The sequence below is a fragment of the Gymnoscopelus microlampas genome (genome assembly GCF_963454915.1).
Source record: "Gymnoscopelus microlampas genome assembly, chromosome: 21".
Taxonomy (NCBI): Eukaryota; Metazoa; Chordata; class Actinopteri; order Myctophiformes; family Myctophidae; genus Gymnoscopelus; species Gymnoscopelus microlampas.
The window spans coordinates 23,196,169-23,219,390 of record NC_139958.1 but is presented as its reverse complement, the minus strand read 5'-3'; the positions used below and the strand labels follow the sequence as shown (position 1 = coordinate 23,219,390).

The following is a 23,222-nucleotide window of genomic DNA, read 5'->3' as shown; positions in this document are numbered from 1 at the left end:
ATGCACCCACATACAAACATACATAAACACTGGCACATAAAGCAATGTCAATAAACCTCGCAACAAAGGGCATAAAGGAGAAGAAAAAAACCTAGCATGGAGGAAAACACAAACAGTTCATTTATCTTCAGGTGGCTCCATTCCCTCACAGCCCTCTGAGATGCTGTTCAATCCTCTCTGTCTGACAGCATCGCTTGGTGGCCTGACTGTGTCTGCCTGCAAGGGGTTCAGTGTGCTAACCTGCTCAGTGTCAGAGTCGTAGTCTTCATCGTCAGCGCTCAGCGACATTGCCATGGCTGGTTCTCTCATACAGCGTCCAGCACACAGCAAACTGACATGGCTGCAGCCTCCTCCTCCTCCTCCTCCTCCTCCTCCTCCTCCTACCACTGCTACTGCTGATGTCTACCCTACGGCCCTCCCTCCGACTCCACAGCTCCACAATACCACCAGCAGATGTGAAGAGGAAAAAACACGCAGCACTGTGGAAAGCAGAGGCGCCTTCCTCATGAATATGGACTACTCCCTCCTATGAGAGGAGGGGTACAGAGAAGCAAGAGGACCAATAGGAAGCCCCTATGCATTATGATACATCTGATAATTCGCTAGGGATGTCGGTCCTCCTCCGGTGAGGGGAGAGAATGCAGAACTGGTGGGATTATATTCATGAGTATTACAGGGTAGGAGAGGGGGACCAGTACAGCCAGGGACAGATGGCATCTTATTCCAAAAGGCAAACACAAAGAGGCCCCAAGACCAGCAGCTGGCCTTAAGAGGCACATAATTCAATAGAAATCAAATCCATATGTTGAAGAATATGACAGCTACAGAATAAAACAGTTCCATTATACTGTATTACTTCTAGTAGTTCACCCAAAAAATGACTTATTTGCTATCAATTATACACCCACTGAAGCATTGAATTCATGGTGTTTTTTTTGTTTTTGTCGCATTCCTAAGCCAGTAATTTGATTACCGGTGGAAAGATGCTAATGTATCCGGTAGGAGACTCAAAGGAGTCTCTTTGAGTCTCCTACTGGAAATACACCTGGTCATCAAATTATTGGCTCAGGAATGCGACAAAAACAAAAAAATCTCCATGAATTCAATGCTTCATGGGGTGTGTAATTGATAGAAAATAAGTATTTTTTAAGTAACTATTCCTTTAACAAAATATATGTTTATATTTTAAGCTAACATAGAATGCTTTCTGTAACGTGACTCTTAAATATATTTTCATTGATCCATTAAATACAAGAAAAACTAAATTTTTCTGCACTTTTGAATTTAAGATGCATTCAATTTTACATTTTGCCATAATCATGTAGTTTAAATGAGAATTCCTCACTTACAAAAGTACCAAAAAAGAAAGTCAAGACAAGTCCTCAGAGACTTTGATCAGAGTATCAAGCCATTAAATGATCTCGCCATCAAAAAACAAACATTACAGGATGATCAGAAACACACTGTGATGCTGCTTGATTATGTACAGTAAGTGTATCAAAAACTGTGAAAACGATTTATTTGACTGCCATGAGAGCAGGACTAGTACCTGCTCTCATGGCAGTCAAATAAATAGATAAAAACGATAAACGGGGTCTCAAAGACGCCGTTACTACTAGTCCTACTATGCTTGGTGTTGTGGTAAGTAATGGCATCTGGCATTTGGTGTGTGTTGTCCCCCCCCACTGATTTTGGTGACCCCATGGCTTAGTGTCTCTAGTGCAAGCGTTTTAAAAGTGTGAAGCACCCCCCTGGTGAGTCGCCAGAGCATTGCAGGGGCTGCGGAGAGAAGTGTGGTAACAGGGACAGCCGGTCGAGATGGGTTTTCACACCTGTTTGTCCGTGGCTAATCTGCACCACAGTCAACCTGTCTCACATATTGTGCATATTTATGGAAATACTGTATTTATTCATTTTAATAAGTTTACAATTGAAGCGAATGGCGGTCGGATGATCTCGGATCTGCTGAAACCTAAAAAAAAAACAGCAAAATATATATATGAATAAATTATAATCTACTCAAATATGGAGTCATACGCCAAGGATAAGTCACAAATGACATCATAGAGTTGCTCGAATATGGAGTCCCACTCGCCCTGGTGGCGATATGTGTTCTACTGTGAGCACCTTTCTAGACAAAAAGGGTGAAGAAATGTATCTCAGGGGATTGTTTCCTCAGTCACATGTCCAACAATTCAACCACAGATGATGAATCGTCTGGCAAACGCCACCATGAACTGCCTACCAAGGAAGGAATGCTATTTGCAGATGAAGAGCAAGGAATGGAGGTCAGCATGAAAGAAACAGTTAGTCTCATTGCACAAGCCAAAATCACACTGTTTGGGGAGTCAGAGACAAATAAAGACCAAGCTTCCCTCACTGTGGCTCAACAGAAAGCCAGCCGAATCATTGAGTCTTTCCAAAACCCTTTCAGAATCTATTTACCCTCCAATGGTACTGTATGCACATGGACAAAAATGCCAAGTTGGATCCCTCATCAAAAATATACGAGATCAGTAAAAGGTGGAAACTACAAATCATTGAGCAGCAACAACAGAAGATAGAAGCCAAGAAGAAAACAAAGCAAAAAGGGAGCTTGCAAATAAGGTGGCACAGGAAAGGCAAAAGACCAAACAGACCTATCAAGTTTATCTACAGGACATTGTTATTGTTTGACCGCAGGCTTCTGCTGAGAAATCTGGAGGAAAGACAAGAGAGGCTTGCCAGTGAACTTGGAGAGTTAACTCCCAAACCCAGCAAGAAAGTCTGAAAATTCAGGCACGAATCCCCACGGTCATTGGTTCCCAAAGTGGGGTCCAGGGACCCTCAGGGGTCGGTGGACCCTTGAAGGGGTTCCAAATGTACCCTTTGTACACTCTCAGAGTTATGGGGGGGGGGTCCTTGAAATTAAAACGTTTGAGAACCACTGCCCAAGATTACTGTTCAAACCCTTGGATTATAGCCAATCAAACTGCCCCAGGGCATTCACTCTTTCAGCATGTGAGTGAGATGAATGACTTTGAGGTGATATCAGTCAGCCGCATCTCATCCACCCGCCTAGAGGAACGAAGGAGACACACAGGAGAGGATTAACTGCTGCAGGCATTCTCCTCCATCATCAAACATGGATGATGCACCAAACAGCACAGGGTTCCACCAGTCATTAGTCCCTTCTTTCCTTTCCGAGATGAGTTCACGATTGAGGAAGGCATCATCATGAAAGGTCACAAAATAGTCATCCCTCAGTCACTACATTAAGTGTACACAGACATCATGCACAGAGGACAGTCAGGACACCTGGTAACAGGGTCCACCAAACGCAGAGCCTGAGGCATAGTGTTCCCAGCATATGGGGGAAAGAACCCTTAAAAATAACTTTGAAATAATGTAACGCTAACGGGTGTAGACCCAATCGTAGTGGACCAGATGCAAAGGCTACCTTTTATAATAATATTTTCAGCAAGCCTTCGTAAAAGGCTGCTTAAAACTGCACTGTACTTGAAATTGGCTGCGTTTCAATTGGTTGTTAAGGGTGGCTCATTCAATATGAGAGAACAGACAATAAGGATGTTTGAATGTAATTGTCTCATTTCAACACATTCACTGCCATTGACGTAGATCTACGTCATTTCAAATCCAACCGTTGACTGCCATCTACGTTTTTTTTTTAGAAATTACGCTAGAGGGAGCTCTTCCGCAACCTATGACTGATCAAAAAGATTCACTTCCGTCCACTCCTATGTAATGAGATGTAGAAAAACACATCTAGCTCGGATTTCTTCTTTTTTTGGTGAAAACGAGCCATATTAACGGCCGATTACAGAATGGACGATCAACGTGGCTTACATGGCGCTCCGTGGATCGTCAAAAAACACTGGCAGTTTTGGATGAATTAATTAATTAATTAATACCTGGCAGTGATTGTGTTAAGACCGAAGATAAGAGTCTAATAAGGAAATAAAGCAGATCGGGTTTAGTCCATTGAGAAAAGAGGAATGGTGGAACCGCCTCTTTAGCCAATCAAAAATTAGCACTGAACTTTTAAGTTCGAACGAGTCATTCATGACCGACACAACAAAAAACGTGTGTTGTCTTAGTAACTGTGAGAAACTGTGAGAGAAATATGTGCAGAAAATAACGCCTACATGGCAACAGTTTATGTTGTATGATGTCAAACCAGACTACATAAGGTATTGCAATTGCTGAAGATGACTTAGATGTTGAGGGAGAGAGACAGTGAGCCCAGAGAGACACACCTAGAGAGTCACACATAGACGAGAGGCAGACACGTAAAAGAGCGATAGAAACATATAGATACAGAGCAAGACAGAGATGATGTCCTGGACAGTTCATAAGAAGGGAGTGCCAAAGACAGCCGGTTATGTTGCTGTGGCAGTGGGTGACAAGGTGTACTCATTAGGAGGAGGACTGTCCATGTTGAATGATTTCAATGTTCCGATGACTGATGTGCAAGGCCAGATTGATGTGCACCTCTTCAATACAGTGTCTTTGCAATGGCTGAAGTTGCCCATAGTGACAGCTGGAAGGGGGCGTCCCCTTGCGGTTCCCCAACGCGTGGGCCACACAGCTGTGCTGATAAAAAACATCATCTACATCTGGGGTGGGTTTACGTACACAAGGGAGTACAGCAACGTGCTTTATGCATTTGACGTCGACACCCACAGATGGTTCAAGCCCAAGGTTTCTGGCAGTGTGCCACGGGGGAGGTTCTACCACTCAGCCTGTGTATTGGGGAAGGTTGTGTATATCTACGGAGGAAGCAGGCAGACTTGCACTAATGACATCTACAAGTTGGACACCGCCACAATGGTCTGGTCTTCAATTAACACCAGAGGCACTCTGGCACTTGCTTCATCGTTTCACTCTGCCACCATCATCGGGACAAAGATGCTTGTATTTGGGGGAAAACAGGACCATCGCACATTCTACAACAACATCAGAGTGTTTGACACAGAGACCAACAGCTGGCTGAGCACGACTTCTGCACCGCGTTTTCCAGGAGGCTACTGGGGTCATTCAGCCTTTGCCTACAATGGAGAGCTGTACATATATCGTGGTATATCCAGGTGGTACACAAACAGCATACAAAATCATCTGTTGTGGAAGTTCAATCCAGGGACCTTCTCATGGAAGCAGGTTGAGGCCAAGGGGAAAGGCCCGATCCTTATGATATACTGTTGTTGCATGGTAGGAGATCGTAGCATTCTCTTTGGTACATACAGAATGGATTACGATCAGATCATTCACTTGAACATCTTGGACTTATGTCCTTGTCTGAAGGCATTATGCAAGCTAGCAGTCATTCAGTATGGTCTAAAGCGCTCAGGACTCCCACACAACATCAGGTGGGAACTCACAGCCATGTCTACCAACAGGAAAAGAAAACATAACATAGCCCGCTTAAAACTAAGAACTAAAAAAACTAAAACAGTGAGCCCACTAAAAAAAGAATAGTGAGCACACTAAATTATTATTTTTATTTGTATTTGTATGGCAAGCCAACGTTTTTTTTTAAATCAAAACAGTCCACTAAAAGAACAGAGTCTAATAACAGTGTGGCTTCCCTGTGCTATCTGTAGCTATGAATGCCTCCGTAGTACAGAACCTCTGATGTCATATTAACGATGTCCTCCATACTAGAGAATCTCATATTGATGACGTTGGTATGCCTAAATATGGAGTTTGACATAGACTGACCTCAAAGTATGGTTCCAGACAGTGGATCTGAGACAGCACACACACACCAAGCACATTGTGTCTCCAGACCCAGCCATCCCCATGGTTTCTCAGACCATAATGTAATTCTACTGCTGCCGAAATACAAACAAAATGTGAAGATCCTTTCAAAAGCCATTCAATTTTGGAATAATGACTCTATGGACACGCTGAGGGGGTATTGTCAGATCACTGACTGGGAGATGTTCTTCCAAAGTAGTGAGGGTTACAATGTCATTCCAACTAGACGGATCAGACTTTATCCCAACAACAAGCTATTGGTCACCAGAGAGCTTAAACACTGGCTCAACTACAACGACAAAACAGTTTATACAGGAAGACAAAAACATGTTAATTAACTGAAAAAGTAACTGACGCACGAAAAAAAAAACAGGCTTGGTAAACTTCAACACTATGGACGTGCAGAGCTCAGAAACCAGCCCAGATACAGTGCCCAGATCCTGCCTCCTTTGCAGAGCAGTCGATAAACACCTTCTACTACGCCTGTTTTAAAAGGACTGACACCCTGGAGGACTGGACACTGACCAACAGCAGCTCTGCCCCGGCACTAGTCAGGATGGAGGAGTGTAAGGTCCTCTCCATCCTCTCCAAGATACAGCTGAGTGTGCTGAAAGAGTGTGCGGCTCAGCTGGGCGGTGTGGTGGCACAGCTATTCCAGCTGTTCCTGAACAGCAGCTTCGTGGCCAGGGCCATGGAAGGAGACAACCCTCATTCCCATTCCTAAAAAGCCCCATGCCAAAGATTATGATTCCAGGCCGTGAATTCCGTTATCAGCTTCTACCAGCTAACGGCTGCTCAGATGAGCGCTCTGGGGGAAAGCAGTTAGGGGTTAAGTCTTGCTCAGGGACAATTCAACACAGACCAGGGCCGGGAGACAAACCGGTGGCTTTCTGATTACCAAATGCCACTAGCTATGGCCGTCCCAACATTGCATCGTGGTACAACTTCTTCACAGAGAAAAGCAAGAAAAAAATCTGTGTAACTCAAGGCAACCACAATACTCAGACCCATCTCTCAGATCTCTATAACCATGCATAAAAAAGGACCCTTTGCACCCCCTTCATCACTCCTGCCAGTCACTCCCATTAGGCCTCTGGTGTATTTTTCTTTCTTTCTTTAATAGTAACAGGAGCACATATGGTGTGTGATATGAAATGTTAGCTTATAAACACAATAATTGTTTAGTTAATCAAATGACATCGACTGTCTTCCATACTACGTCCAAGTGCTTCTGGCCAAACAGAACTTTTCAGTTTGCAAGGGGTAGGGACAGTCCAATACTAAACATAATGGGATTTCTTTTGTGTTTCGCTGATGATTAGTAAATATTTCTAAGCTTGAGTACTATCTACAGAAAATGTTCAATTGAATAGATACTGTATATACACACAATACACAGACATAACATACATCCTATGTTGTTATACACGTCTTTAAAGACCAGCTAAAAGGGCTTTCGCAACCATTATCGTGATACAATAAATGGTCTGGATATAGGATGGAAATATTTACAACTGACATGGTGCATGGAAGTTACCAAATGAATCAAAGCAACCAGATAACATTGTCTTTTGTGGAATTTGTGTCTGTGCTACAACCAAAAATGATGATCACTGATTTCAGCCCAGTAGCTCAGTAATAATATTAATATTGTTTCTTCAGAAACAGCTGCTTTCTATACCCTATTCTCAGGTCTACGTATCAATATCAGTCCTATGCCCTCCAAAAACACTGGATCAGATTTCGATCAAAAAATAAGTTATAACCCAACACAATCCACTGACAAATCTAGCCTGAAACATCACACAAATGCTTGTAACCACACACATAAACAGTGACATGTCATGAACAGAAGTAGCAGCAGGTGTCATGAGATAACAACAACAGTCCTTAAAATAGGGTAGACCCACTGGTCAACTAGGTGGTCCACCACACTCCTACACCACTCAATTAGATTAATAAACAGATAATTCCATTAAGTTCTCATACTAGAACTTATATTTACTCACCTTTATGATCTTCTTCGGCCGGCAGACCACAGGCACTCCACTGATCGCCAATTTGGGGTCATCGTCTGCATGTTCTTTTAAGACCACCTGGTGAGTTAGACACGAGACGGCGCATGAGGAGCAACAGTTTCAGCTCTGTTTGGTACAAAAACGTACATGTTTTGAGTGATCTAGGAGTGCATTCTAAGCCTGGTTTATCACAACGCTTTGCACCACATTGTGGTCTTGCAGATCGGCTATTGTCAGTGAGCATCACTACACACATTACACAACCATGTATAAAACCAGGCATTACCTTCATATCCTCCAGGAGGGCTTGTGCATCCTCTATGCCCTCTGGGACACACTTCTTATTTTCAGGGAGTGCCTCCAGCTTCTCAACTAGGGCCTTGAGACCCTTCAGCTCAAACTCTGTCAAGTGAGTCCATTTACTGTGTGACTCTGACTCCAGGGAGTCTGATGGGTTTCTGGGTACATCCAGAGGGTGGTTAGAAGTCGGGATACAAGTGTCTTCTGAGTCATTGGATGAAACCGCTTTGAGATGTTGTGGACTACACGAGTCACCGTTTTTGGTCTTTGGGTTATCAGGGGAGCAGGGAGTGCCCTCAGGGACTTTGTATGTTTTTTCATCTTGCTCATCCCTGGCCTGCATGTCACATGAGTCCTCATCCAGGTCCTGGCTCCGTGAGTCAGAGAAGGGGCTCTCTGTACTTGTCTTTGCCTCAAAATCTGAAGGAAAGGAGAAGGGATGCGGTCACCATTGAATAGTTGTTGGTGGGGTATTTTCTACAGGTCCCCACATGATTAGCTTAATGTGCAACAGTAAACAAACCAACATACAGTATACTGTAAGTGTATACAGGGTATCTGCATCTTTCTAAAGTTAGTTTTAAGACCTTTTTAATACCAAATTGGCCAAATTGTCAAATATTACGTAAGAAAGAGGCAAACACTGAAAATAGCCGATCTACAAGCTCACGACACCTAGCAATTGCAAGGTGTTGTGAGCTTGTAGTTTTGCTATTTTCACAATATTTATTTGTGGAAGGGAGTCAAACTAAATGTAATGCCTATAATTTTCGTGAGTTGGTCGCAAGCCTTGTTGCCTAATTTCTGGTGCTTCAGACACCTTTTGCATGAGTATCACACGCGTACTACATCCATATACAGATATGGAGATTCTCCATAACGGAGGCCAATGTGTGAATGGCTAGCCACTGCCTTTTCTGGATATATTTTATCCAGCACTGTTATGGATTCCATGTGGTGAAGGAGCTTTATTTCCACTCACCCATTAGCATGGTCTCACTGCGAAACTCCTGAGAAAGGTAGGACCGTTTGGTCAGGCAGTGCACATATTTTTCCAGGACATACCAACTAATCTCATTGTAGAATGGGTAACGGAACTTGGAATGAACCTGAAAGCAGAGATCAGATTTGTCACAATCTGAGCAAATGAGAAGCATCAACAGCTACTGTATAGTCATAAAACTTTGAGTAGTCTTGAACTGCAGTTTCATGCCTTATGAGGCTGGAATCAGGCTGAATCAGGATAGTATGTGTATTTATGGAATACACTCACATGGAATACACACAAATAGGGGTGCAATAGTTAATCAAACTAATAGATTTAATCGATTTATATAAAAATATATATATTCTTTACACAGTAGCAAAAATAGACAAAATAGTACATCTTCAAGATCTTGTAGATCAGCTATTTTCTGTATTTCTGCGTGACACCGTAATACGATAAAATGTAGAATAGTGGTTAGTCAGAACTCGCAAACTTTGCATTGTTAGGTTTAGAAAAATACAGAGGTCAATATACCCTCATCTGGCAGCGTGAAGTGTTGGGAGTCGAAACTCCTTATCTAAAGAATGGAATGCTCTTGCTTTTGAACATGTGTTGCAGAGCGCTTATTAAATCATCTATTCTAAAGCATTCTCTGCTAGGCATCAACAGACTCTTTTGGGGAGCGGGTGGATGCTAATGAGCTTAAAGACGAGCTGTGTCTATTGTACTCTTGACTTTCCGTCTTGCTCTTATGCAGTGTGCATCAGCATAATCCCGAATGCATTAGTGTATAGTCTTTTCTTTTCGTGTGTTGTCTTTTTTTTAAATATATATATATATAAAGCTTAACATTCAGTCAAGACCGAGAGCTTGATTTATTTCCCCTGACAGCGTTGATTAATTGATAAACAAATAAATAATATTTTCATGAGCTTCTTGATTATTGAATTAATCGAAAAAGTAATCTATAGAATAATTGCTAAGATAGTTTCAGCCCTACACACAAAACAATGATTTGCAGACTATTTTCAGAGAACACATTTGCATCTCAACAGGCAGCTACAGCCTCATGCAATTACTATATATCTCACAGAAACACGGTCTGGGCCTATAATTATCTCACTGAGATTATTCCACATAGATCAACACTTTCAGGGTGATGATCTTGTGTTTTGAAGATGCATTTTCTGTCTTGACAGAAAAATAGAACATTCACCAGAGCCCTCCTTTCATGGAGAAAGTTAAACAGTTGGTGTCACTCCGTAAGCAAAGCTTACACCTACCATCAGCTCTTTATCACAATAAAGCAGTGGTTTCCAACCTTATACTGGATCAGGGCCCACTTGAAAACATCCAAGTTGATCGCGGCCCACCCATCTGACTACTTAAAGGTTTCATGACTGGCTTACAAAACATTAAAAGTCTTTATCATGGTCCTTCGAACGTGTATTAAAAGGTTTTAAATTAACAGTTTTTTTCCCCTCTGTGTTTTGAAGCCTTTTCAGCTGCAATGAAAAAAAAAACTATTTGCCTGCGGGTGTCGCTGTTGAGGGATTTTGCCTGTCAATCATCGCCTCTGCTCCATCCCCCCATATAATCCCCCCCCCCCCCCCAATTATATGAGCATAGATTAAGGGTGAAGTTGTCCTTTAAGTGATTCAACAATCCAAAATCCCAGACGCTAGTTTCATATCATTTTATCAATATAATATCGATATATTGTCCAGCCCTAGATCATTCGAGAGCTGGATGTCAAGGAAATATAGATTGACTCCTACCTTAGTCCTGTTCTCTATCTCATAGATAGTAAGCTGCATGGGAATGTTAAAGCTGTGCAAAATGTTGCCTCCAAAGACCAGCGTGTCCTCAGGGGTGTAGACAGCATGGATCCACCCTTATACACATGAAAACAACAGCACAAAATGCATTCAAAGCACTGCATTATCAAACACACATATTTTAGACAAGCCAGTTCACGTGGCTAGTTTGTATTACTGTTTGCATAATTGACAGAAGTTACCCAATTAACCCCGATCAATGCTGAAACAATCATGCAATTTCACCTGAGGGGATGAAAAAGGTGTAGCCCTGTTTAAGTTCCACTCTCTGACACCCATCAGCTCGGTCTCCCAGGAAGATGTCACTCTGCTTGCCAGACAGAACCCAGTCTTCATATAGGGCAAGGTTATGAGGGGTTGGAGGCACCAACCAAAACACCTGGGGAGAGAGGTAGGGATTTTCCTTTAGATATCATGAAGCATTTCAGGCTGAACGTAAATTATACATCCATTTTGACTGCTAAAAACACTCAAAGTTATTAGAAATACAGTCAGACCCTGTGTCCTATCAGTTGATGTTTCTCATTCTCTCTTCTCTTCTATCTCTTGATTGACCTCTGCAGGTCTGTATAATGTGATCCCTCTATGGTGTACAAGCACACACCACAGCAGCAGTAAAGCTGAGTTTTGCTGACACTGCAGCCAGCACAAAGACAAACAGGGAAGAGGCTCTTTTATACCAAGTGTTAGTGCAGCCTTTTATCTATCAGGCTTAAAAGAAGGTAGAGCAATCATACTAATTGATGACGAACCCCATCTATGGCGATAAGTTTCATTCATCCAATTTAACCAGTCAGCTCTGTACTTGGTTCATTTTTTTCCCCTTCAACACCAAATCGCTTTGCTTTGAAAATAGCAGATCTACAAGCATACAACTGTGGTGACGTGTTGTAATCTAGTAGACGTCCCCCCAGAATATGGATGCTAGGGTTCAAGTAGTTAAATACTCTTAATTCCTAACAAAATGAAGCTCTGTGGCTCATAATACCCGTAACATAACAAGAGATACTTACCTTTTGCCCCTTGAACACGTGATACCACACTGAAGTCCCCCCAAAATCAATGTGGAAGTCTGTGAAGCAGCCCTTCACGCTCATCAAACAGTACCTACAGAGAAAGAAACAAAATGAAACAATAAAACAACATACATCATGCTGATGGCATGAATGCAGCCTCTTGTGATTATAAATGTTACCAATAAAACTGCACTTCTCTGACATTACAGATACAGCAAAACATGCATGCAGCCATACATTTATACATTTTTCAGGTTATCTCTCCTCAGGGGGATTAATTGAGGAATGATTAGGTATCCATTGGATATAAATTGTTCAGTAACTCGGGGAAGAAAGAGAGGAACAACTGTATTTATAGAAACAGAGCTATAGTCACCAACTCTAGGGCAGAAGTGGAGGAGACAGAATGAGATCATTGCCATTATCACTGATAGCATTACTTATATGTTCTGCACTTTTTCATCTATTACTATCCATAACCTTATCCATTTAAAACTACTTAGTTGACCAGGATCCCCCAGAGCTCTATACTTGGTCGGCTCCCTTTTTCCCCTCTACTCGAAATCTCTTAGCCGAAAATAACAGATTTACAAGATCTACAATGCGTTTTGAGCTTGAGGTTCATGTGGTTATTGAATGTGGCCACTAGATGGCTATGTCAGTCTTACATTCACTCATTTTACTATATCGGTATACTGACCTGTCACTCACTTTATATGTGACCATAGAAATTCTCATACATTTTATGTATATTTGTATATATTATGTACAAAACCTCCTGCCACCTTACGATAACCTTAGGGCATTTGGAATAATTATTTTATATTTCATGACTTTTCCATGACTGGAAACTGCATTAAAAAATGTCAGGTTTACCAGGACACATGGGAAGCCTATATTGGTCTAACATCAGATGTAAGGTCTGCTTCCTCATACTGATAGACCTGAGGACAAAGTTAACAGCAGGAAGTACAGAAAATTACATTGACTGAAGTAATGGTGAAAACTGTCTGCAGACAGAGTAAAACTTCTGCAATTGGTTCCAGATTTCTAATTACTTCTGAATGCTGTCTGGTGATTTAGCTCCAAGGTGTTCATGCAGTCAAGCAACAGCTGTTATAAAACAATCCTTCTAATCTGGAGAACCCTTCTGCCCAGCATCAAAGGAAGTGGATGTGTGCTGTGCAATAAGGCAGTGTTTTTTAAACTTTTTGTGTTAAGGCACACACCAATGGGTCAGTCAAAGTCTTTTCATACTGAAAATAGCTGATCTATAGCTCATGTGTCACCACAACACAACATATGAGCTTGTAGATCAGCTATTTTCACTATATTTGAAAATGTTATTTTTATTATATAAAAATCACACCTGTGTGAAGGTAGCGGCGCCTTTGATATATTTTGTCATAGATATGTGTTTCTACTAGAGAAACAATTTTAAATCTCTGTACATTTATTTCAAGGCTTCCAGTGGCACTAAATAGTGCCATTGGAAGCGAATCACCAAATGCATTCCAAGGTAAGTGGCAAAAACTGATCTGTCATAGCTGATAGAGTGGGTACCTAAAAAATTTACTTTCTGTGTGCGTGTGTATAAATCTTGTATCTTTCTCTTTCTATTCGTCATATTGGGAAGAATCTTGGACAGATCCCAAGATTCCCAAGATAAAGTTAAATTGAGTATCTAACTTTAAATAACTTACCTAGAAGGGGACTTTAGCCAAATGAATAATAAAATGAAATTATTAAATATTTCTGTTTATATAGACATCTAATTCTATATTCATGACATCATAGTGATGTCATGAATAGTAACATAGTGATGTCATGAATAGTGACCAATCAGAACGTTGACGGACCTGACCAATCAGAACGTTGACGGACCTGACCAATCAGAACCTTGGCGAGCCTGACCAATCAGAACGTTGACGGACCTGACCAATCAGAACCTTGGCGAGCCTGACCAATCAGAACGTTGGCGAGCCTGACCAATCAGAACGTTGACGCAAAAGCCAGGTATAGAGGGCTAATATCCGCTCTATACCTAAAGGTATAGAGCGGCTAGCGCCGCTAAAAATATAATACATAGTAGTATGTATATAGTAGGCCTATGTATTGCAATAATAATAATGTGTGGGTAACACAAAATTCAAATGCACACCTGGACCTGGTCTCATGGCACCTTTGGGAACCACTGCATTAAGATGATAGAGAATTCCTTCATCAGGAAGTAGATTCATAATTGTACTAAAAAATCACACCCTGTGTGAAGGAAGCGGTGCCTTTGGGGCGGGGCGTAACTCATTTCAGTTCGTCCCTATTGGTGGTCTGAGTCCACTTACCAAATTTGTACTTGGTAGCATGCTGCAAACTGGAATGATGGCTGTTTAAAGGCCAGCCAATGGGCAGACAGAGGGGGTGGGGCTTAAGTAATTACAGTTCGTCCCTATTGGTGGTTTTAGTCCATGTACAAAATTTGTACTCCGTAGCATGCTGCGAACTTGAGTTATGGAGTTATGGCCAGCCAATGGGAAGACAGAGGGGGCGGGGCTTGAGCAATTCATGCTGGTCCCGTATTGGTGGTCTAAGTCCACATACCAAATTTGGACTTGGTGGCATGCTGCAAACTGGAGTTATAGCTGTTTAAAATCCCGTGCTCATCCCGTGCTCATACGGGCGGACGTCCCTGGGGGTCCCTGGACCCCTCTTTGATAACCGGTGGCACGTGTGGCCAATGAGAGGAGAGATGGCATAGGCAATCTCCAAGTCCGTGTGTGTGTGTGTGTGTGTGCGTGTGTTTGTATGTGTTGCTTCTTTGCCGTGCTCATCCCAGGCTCATACGGACACACAGACAGACACACAGACACACAGACACGGTGTCAAAGCCAAGTGTAGAGCGGTTGGCACCGCTAAAAAAAGAATTAAGCAGTGTTTACCTAGTGGCCTGTTTACAGTGCTGTGAAAAAGTACACCCCATTACAACATTTACAACATTTATGGAATCCTAAATGTTACTCCAGCACTATCAGCTGTTTAAGATTATCTAATTAAACAAATGACGAGGAAAAGCATATTTTGCAATAATTTATTCAGCAAAAATAAAGAGAAACAGAGTGGAGAAAGAAGTACGTTCCCAAGGTTCAATCGCTGGTGTTGCTTCCTTTGGCAGACAGAACTGTAGATGTTGTCGAAATGTCTTGTATCCTTGTATCAATCTCTACATCGTTCAGTACAAGATTAACATTACTTGGGCTTTCTTTTTCATCCATTATATCAGGGAGTTTCTTGTATGTTTTAGCTCATTGTAGAGTTGAAAGGTTGCCTTAAAAGCCAATTGTGTTGAATCGAGGATTAGGTTTCCATGCAGCTAATCTCTCGAATCTGTCAGCACTACTGCCTTAAACATGTAGTGTTGTTGTTAATAGGAAAAAACACAGAAGCCCCCGAGAGAAAGTGGACTAAGAAAGGGGAGGAGCCAAACCGAGTTCCTGTTTCTACACAAAAAAGGAGGTGGTGCCCCCAGAGGCACCGCCGAATGGGTTCCCAGATTGCCATACAGCTACCGGAAACTGTGTTAACAAAGTTTTCGTGGTGTGTATTTACTTTTTCACAGTCTTGTATTTGACCAAATTAATTTCCTTACAATTCAATGAAAAAAAATCGTCATCAATGTCCAAAGAGAGCATTCTTGGACATGACTGGAATGTGCACACAGGAATAAATGGAAATTCTTCCAAAAGGGACATACCTCTGCACTTTTGGGTACTTCATTTCTGAGATGGCATTGGTAGAGTCTGTTTGGCTTTCTTTCAGATCAGGTGGCCACATGTTGTCCACCCAATCCACTAGATCTACCTGTGAGAAAGCACATGGAAAACTGCACCATAAACCTTGTGGGACACAGGGACCAGGGATAGATTTGTAAAAACAATTTTCTTAACCACTCATGCCATTTATACTTTGTTGTACAACAGATAAAGGTTGTAGATAGGCTAGTTTTGCTATTCTTTTTATTTTATTTTATTTTTTTATGAAAATATTTGCGCACATTATGGATGGCAGGGATAATGCGGTTAACTTTTAAAAAAATAAATTGTTCAATTGTGATATTATCAAACATAAATATGAAATATATCCGTCTACATTTCCCAAAAGGAAATGCATGCATTTAATTCAGTGTGACCAGAAGCAGGGATAAAACATATCCCCACCTGAAATCAAAATGATTGATCAGAGGTGGGATATCAAAAGCATAGGCATGGATCCCCCCAACCCCCCAGGCAAATCGAACCCTGAGTTGCACTATAAATACATCTGCTCTACAGAGTCCATTCATCTATTGTGCCTTTTTCATAAGCACTCAGCAAAATCTGGAGAGTAAAAAAAAAGTCTTTCACTCTGAGCTAAATTAATGGTAACCGGAGCGCTCGTCCCAAAAAAACAGTCACCCCAATTTCTTTCACGGACCGCTCGCCCCCAGCGGTTCTTGTATTCTTGTATTTGTTTTACTGTGGTTAAGGTTAGGAATAAGTTTAGGGTTAGGCATAGTTTTACTGAGGTTAAGTTTAGGAATAAGATTAGGTTTAGGTATAGTTTTACTGAGGTTACGTTTAGGAATAAGGTTAGGTTTAGGAATAGTTTTACTGAGGTTACGTTTAGGAATAAGGAAGAAATAAGGTTAGGTTTAGGCATAGTTTTACTGCGGGGCGAACGTGTTTTAAGGGGGAGCGTTCTTGTATCCAACACTCCATGTTTTGCTGTGCAGGGGTGTCATCTTACCACAGTGGGACGTTTGATGAGGTTCTCCAGCTTGGTGTGGCTGAACTCTAAGCTGATGACATTGAAAAGTTTGTCCCGCTCTTCCTCAGGAGTCTCATAATAGCGAACAAACTGAGCCATGCTCATTTCAGAACCTTTCTGAGTGCTCACGTCCATAACGTCAACAGTACGACGACTGCCTTGAAAAAAGAAGCATGACAAATTAGGATTGGGCTTCTAAATTCATAGAATTATAAGCACTGTTTGTAAACGTATTTAAACATCTTATTTGCGAAAACATTATACAGAGACTGCAAAGACTACTATTCATGAACAGTTTTATTATATTCATGAGAGTAGATATGCCCTGTCAGATGTCCTTCACCAGTATCGTCACTAGATGGAGCTAGCAAATATACAATCTTATTCAGCCTGTTATATCCCTCCAATGGTATATATTTTATAAAATAATTATATTTGAGAATTATATGGTCATTTTATGTCATAGTTAAAAATCAACGAGAAAAATATAGACTATAAGAACCATTGCAACAAAATTAACTTACCAACTAGGCCTTTAATTTCACTAACAGTGAATTCTGGATCAGGCATTCTAGAGAAATTGAAAAAAGTTAGACAAACACAGACGCACGCACATGCACACACAATATTCTAGTAACTCTAAAACGGGTTGTAGTAAGTAATCACAGAAATATGTGTTCACAAGCATCATCATCATACTGGAGAATTGTAATGTCATGTCTTCTCTTACCTGATCCCTAGTCCATCTTTCTGTATAAAAACCAGTGGTATCCTGAGAGCTTCTCTCTGAACATATTCATAAGTGAATTCTGTAAGCAAAAGTGAATGATTGTGAATTGGCCAGGTCATATGAAGCAGTAAATCAAATGAAAAAATATCCACTGGTGGAAAGTATACTAAGTACATGTACTCAAGTACTGTACTTTATTGGAGTATTTCCAATTTCCAGTACTTTTAATTCTACTCCATTACATGTCGGAGCCAAATATTGTACTTTTACTCCACTACAATTATTTGAAAAATGTAGTTTAGTTCCTTTGTAGTATATTTTTTTGTATAATTTTGATTATTATTACAAAACATAGATTAACCACTGCAGTCCTATTTAAACTTTGGCGATTTTCTAAATATTTTTTGTACACATTTTAGACATATCATAACTTGTGAAACGGGCCATTCTGCATAATGAGTACTTTTACTTTTGGTACTTTAAGACTTAAGTACATTTTGATACCAATACTTTGTACTTTTACTCATGTACATTTTTAATTGATAATTTTACTTAAGTAAAAAAAAAAATGGAGTACTTTTTCCAACACTGAAAATATCAGATGTAGGCCTACATTACCTTTACCCTCCATCACGTGAACGAAGTTTGCGTTGTAACTATCACTGGCGAGTTTCTCCTCCACGCTGAATCCTCGCACGTTTGCAATCGTTTCCTCCACGTCTGACATGTCTTCATTTTCGTCGTACATTTTCCGACAGATGGAGCGCTACCAGTGAAAACGAGAAGACGTCCATGAACAGCAACAACACATGACAACAACACCGTAGGAACACGTGTGGCAGCCTGGCAGGGGAGTATAGTACCTACTACCATCATGACTTTTAAGATTATCATCATGACTAAAGCATGATTTATAATCCACTGTGTCGACAAGAGACGATGCTGATGTCGTGAGCTTAATTGTAGATCTGCGCTTAATGAAAAAGCGTATGATAGGTGTAGAGGGGTCAAATTAGGCTCTAAATACCTAGGTACAGGGTAGCTACTCTAGTTTAGCTGTAACATTGGTGTTTACGTTAAGTTAGGGGCAATAAACAAATGATATGTTCTTTAAACGTGACATAACATTCACATAGCTTTGGATCAAGACTATCATAGTCATACATGTATTTTATCGAGTCTGACTTTTACTTTCGTATCTACGATAGTCTTGGCCTGCACCCCCCAGTGCGTTCTGCACTTTCACCACTAAAGCCCGTACTTCTCCGTACTATTCTCCGAATATATATATGGTGCTTGCCCGGTTGCCCCAAATGTTATCTCGCCCTTCGGAGTCTTTGTTCACTGTATTAGTCCATATTTTTTAATAGATGAGTGTTTTAATCCCGTCTGTGTCGGATTCTGTCGGAAGTTCCCTGGTTTCCTCAATGGGCGGTAGTGACGGGGCGCATTCGGTGAAAACCGGAATTACTCAATGTAAACAGGAAGTAAACGAGGGGGGAAATCGCGTTCGGCCACCAACGGGATTAAAACACATATCTATTGAAAATATACGGACTAATACATAACACAAAGACGCCGAAGGGTGAGTTAATATTTGGGGGAACCGAATAAGTGCCTTTATATATATATTTTATACATGTACGGATTAGTACGGGCTTTATTGGTGAAAGTGCAGGACGCACTGGAGGGTGGTCGCCAAGACTATCGTAGATACGAAAGTAAAAGTCAGACTCGACTAAAATACATATATGATAGTCTTGATCCAAGGCTAAAATGATATGTTCTTTAAACGTGACATAAACATTCACACATGTGTCAGGAGTTCAGTGTATACACATCGACTTGGATCCATAGCCTATGTATCGATAACGCACAAACGGTCATAATACAACTATAACTATGCATGCAAAGTCTGAGCATAACAATAAAGCAAAACATTTTTACATCACATCTGAGTGGAACTCCGGCCTGACAAATACAACATGATAATGTGATGATGATATACATTGTTGGTGTTGTTTTTTAATGTAATATGTCGATTAATTGAATACATAGGACCTCAATGGAAACAAGTCCACTATAGGACTTTTTGGTGTAAATCCTTTTAGACCATGCAAGTGTATATCGTGCTGTTTGCATTTCTGTCTAATAAAGTATTCAATCAATCAATCAACCAACCATGGATATATTATTAACGTTATAGCGTTGCTAACTAATTAGCAGGGCTACCTGTCTCGTTTTTCTAATCTAGCTTTTGCATCCAACGTCCATAATATGAAAGCTTTACAATCATACCAGTTTGCGTCCAGACTCGGCAGAGCACGGATCCGCGGTGCTGTGCGCCATTGTACCGACACACTACTGCATCCAGATCGCCACAGATCACTTTCCGGGGGAAAACATGATATTTTATAGTTTTTTAGAGGAATAATCACTTAGCTGTTGTAGCTTTCTGGTTCAAAACAAGGGGAACCATGTTTGTGTTGTATTACGTCATCACCGCCAACAAGAACCAAAACATTGTTGGTGGACAACGTCACATGTGCATGTCATCATGGTTTCACTTTTATGTTTTCTTTATTTTTTATTTTTCCAGTATTGTAACTGCATTTGTCCTGTTCTTGTGATTGTAAAATTGATATTTTGTCAATAAAAACATATATTTTCAGTAATTAAAAGAAATAAAAAATCTTAATTTATTTTATTTTTCAGGGACAATGTCGCGCATAGCATTGATTAAAAAATATATAATTGCATCATACATAAATAATATGTAATTTTATTATTTAATGATTTCAACATTTAATGATAAAGATCATTTGAGCTGTGAATGTGTCGGTATTAATAAAATCTTTAATTTGTTAATTTGTTGTTCATTCATTCTGATCGTTATAATATAGTAATAAAAACAATTATGTGACTTTGACCATAACGTAGGATATGAAAGAATAAAGTTAAAGGACTCCAGCTGTGGAGTGATTGTGGTTTTACTACACAAGTATTAAGCAAGTGTTACCAGTTACCACTTTGTACGTGAAATCAACAATTATTCCAGCGGATGTTCTCGTCTAAGCCGCACAGGCTTGTGGGTAATACGTGCTCGCCGATCTACAAGCTCACAAGCAGGGTTGCCATGTTCGCTCATTTTAAGCGATTTTGGGCTTGTTTTTCTGTCATTTTGCTTGAAAATATCGGTAGTTAATTGCGGGTTGCGTTTGGGCTTATTTTAAGTGTAGTTGATTATTTTGGGCTTGCTGGGTAATGTTGTTTAAACCAGTGGTTCTCAAACATTTTCATGTCAAGGACCCCCAAAATTAATTTGTCATAGGCTTGTCGCTTCTTTTTGGCTTGTTTTCATAGACCTGGATGCTTGTTTATCTCGCAAGACCTGGCAACGCTGCTCACAAGCCTCACAACGCTTCGTGCAGCGACGGGCTTGTGAGCTTGTAGATCGGCTATGTTCTGCACTCGACGTCGTCGTACGACGATGTATCAAGCTTTTAAGGTGCAGACAAGCAGGAGGCACGCCGCACGCTCGAGTCTGGCGATGAGGAATAACTTGTATGCGTCTGAATAACTGCAGCTTGCGATAAAGGAAAAAAACATTTTTGTTGAACGACTGACATGTGAACACCTGTTTTCTTTGCCGAGTGCCGAGACAGAATAAGAAGGGAATAAGACCAGCAGTCCTGTTTGAACGATACCAGCGCAATGAGTCTGAACGAGCATTCATTGCAGGCTCTCTCCTGGAGGAAGCTCTACTTGAGTCGAGCCAAGCTGAAGGCTTCTAGTCGGACATCTGCTCTACTTTCTGGGTTTGCCATGGTAACGTATGCCGTTCTCTCAGCCGTTTGCTTCCTCAGCCTGGCTACAGATTGGATCAGGGGGGCATATGACACGATTACCATGTTCCAACGTTTTTCAGGCCAAGGACCCTTTGGCTGAGAGAGATATAAAGCAGGGACCCCCATTATATATTGTATAAAATATTGTTTTCCCCATAGATTTCATAGGCAGCTTCATACACTTGTTTTTGACAGCACTGTCATCAGTGTATGTTGGATTCACGTTAATGTGGATTTTCAGACATTTAAGCACTTAAACCGTCAATAGTAAGTAAAGACGTGAGGTGTTGTGTGCTTGTAGATCTGCTTTAATGGCCAAAGTTCTCCTCAGAATAGGGATGTTTGGTTGAAGTGGTTAATGTAAAAATCACACCAAGATTTGGTGGACCCCTTGTAGTAACTCTGAGGACCCCCTAGGGGTTCCGAACCTCTGTTGAAGACCTCTGATGTAGGCTATAGTTTTCGATTCATGTAAGTTACGTTACTGAATATAATGTTGTTTTCGTCTTTGCTTTTCCCAGGTGGCAATGGTGGAAGTACAGCTGGACACCAGCTATCCATACCCACCTGGTCTCCTCATTGCATTCAGTGCTTGTACCACTGTGCTTGTGGCTGTTCACCTATTTGCTCTTATGGTCAGTACCTGCATTTTGCCCAATATTGAGGCTGTCAGCAATGTGCACAACCTCAATTCTGTGAAGGAATCTCCACACGAGCGAATGCATCGCCATATTGAACTGGCCTGGGCCTTTTCTACTGTTATTGGTACCCTGCTTTTCCTGGCTGAAGTGGTGTTGCTCTGCTGGGTCAAATTCCTGCCTATTAAGCCCAAGGCTGGCAATAGTACTGCCATGTCATCTGGCGTGGCTGCTGCCATCACCTCCACCTCTATCATGGTTCCTTTTGGTTTGGTCTTCATTGTCTTTGCAGTTCATTTCTATCGCTCCTTGGTGAGTCACAAAACTGACAGACAATTCCAGGAGCTTGAAGAGCTGTCCAATCTCACCAGGCTACAAAATGAGTTGGACCACAGAGGGGAGTCCTCAATGCTGCAATCTCCCAGCTTCCCATAGATAAAGTGTGCTGGTTGCACTCTAATCCCATTGGTGTGTGCCAAAGCGAGGACATTATTGGTGTTTAACCTTACTTACATGATTGACGATAATACACCTAATTGTTGTTCAATTCACTGTTTTGAAAGTGTTTGCACTTTTAGACATTTTTTAAATTATGTTAATATGATTGATGCTGAATCAACTGTGAACTCTCAAATTTGCCATAATGCATGTAACTTGAAATCAGTAGGAAAATGTCTTAACTGTGAATCATGGTTTGATTTACCTCATAAGGTATGGCAGATACAGTGTATTCCTTCATGTGTTAATTACCTGTATATGCCAGTCACCCATCTTAAAATACTTCATATTTATTTATTAATTCCCTCTTGAGTTTTATGAACCACTATTCTTTTTTTTCTTTTTTCATACTGTGTATTTTGAATTGCTCAGTATATGACTATTAGGATTCTGTGTATATATATTTTTTATTTTGCTGCTTTTTGCTTTGGAGATCAGTGTTTAATTGTAATGCCTGTCTTTCTGCATACTTTCCCTGCCAAAATGTAGTGTATATATGTGCTGCAATTTAAGCACATAGTGTTAAATAAATACTTTTTACCATATTGATTCCTAGGCTGAATTCACTGCTACACTAATAGTTCATCATTACATGACCAACCAGATATTGATTGCCTAGTTTACATTTAAATTGTCGAAATTAAGATTTCTACTGAAATTAATTCTGTAGTCCAGGGTTAAACTTAATAAAAAAACAGGAAAAGATATTATCTTTCTACTTATCAAAGTCTGGCAGTATTTGAGATTCACAGACACAACATTGGAACAAACATAAGCTTTTAGCCTTTGTA

General features: G+C 40.8%; 2 protein-coding genes across 3 annotated transcripts in view; one reads left to right on the top strand and one right to left on the bottom strand.

Moving 5' to 3' along the window:
* Window positions 1-19,928, bottom strand: part of kdm2bb (lysine (K)-specific demethylase 2Bb) — a 38,216-nt gene extending 18,288 nt beyond the window's left edge. For both annotated transcript variants that reach the window (XM_084047820.1, XM_084047821.1), the window contains exons 1-12: window positions 19,746-19,928; window positions 18,066-18,213; window positions 17,448-17,526; window positions 17,242-17,288; window positions 16,697-16,875; window positions 15,666-15,772; window positions 11,915-12,008; window positions 11,127-11,280; window positions 10,842-10,957; window positions 9,058-9,184; window positions 8,062-8,495; window positions 7,767-7,853 (exon numbers count right to left, since the gene is read on the bottom strand). In XM_084047820.1, coding sequence (XP_083903946.1) covers window positions 7,767-7,853; window positions 8,062-8,495; window positions 9,058-9,184; window positions 10,842-10,957; window positions 11,127-11,280; window positions 11,915-12,008; window positions 15,666-15,772; window positions 16,697-16,875; window positions 17,242-17,288; window positions 17,448-17,526; window positions 18,066-18,213; window positions 19,746-19,796 — 1,623 coding nt within the window. In that variant the 5' untranslated portion in view covers window positions 19,797-19,928. The remainder of the gene's footprint in view (window positions 1-7,766; window positions 7,854-8,061; window positions 8,496-9,057; window positions 9,185-10,841; window positions 10,958-11,126; window positions 11,281-11,914; window positions 12,009-15,665; window positions 15,773-16,696; window positions 16,876-17,241; window positions 17,289-17,447; window positions 17,527-18,065; window positions 18,214-19,745) is intronic.
* A 1,022-nt stretch (window positions 19,929-20,950) lies between these two features.
* orai1b (ORAI calcium release-activated calcium modulator 1b) lies at window positions 20,951-22,976 on the top strand. The gene is made up of 2 exons (XM_084046839.1): window positions 20,951-21,275; window positions 21,817-22,976. The coding sequence occupies exons 1-2, from the start codon at window positions 21,162-21,164 to the stop codon at window positions 22,366-22,368; spliced, it is 666 nt and encodes a 221-aa protein (XP_083902965.1). The 5' UTR covers window positions 20,951-21,161; the 3' UTR covers window positions 22,369-22,976.
* The last annotated feature ends 246 nt before the right edge of the window (window positions 22,977-23,222 follow it).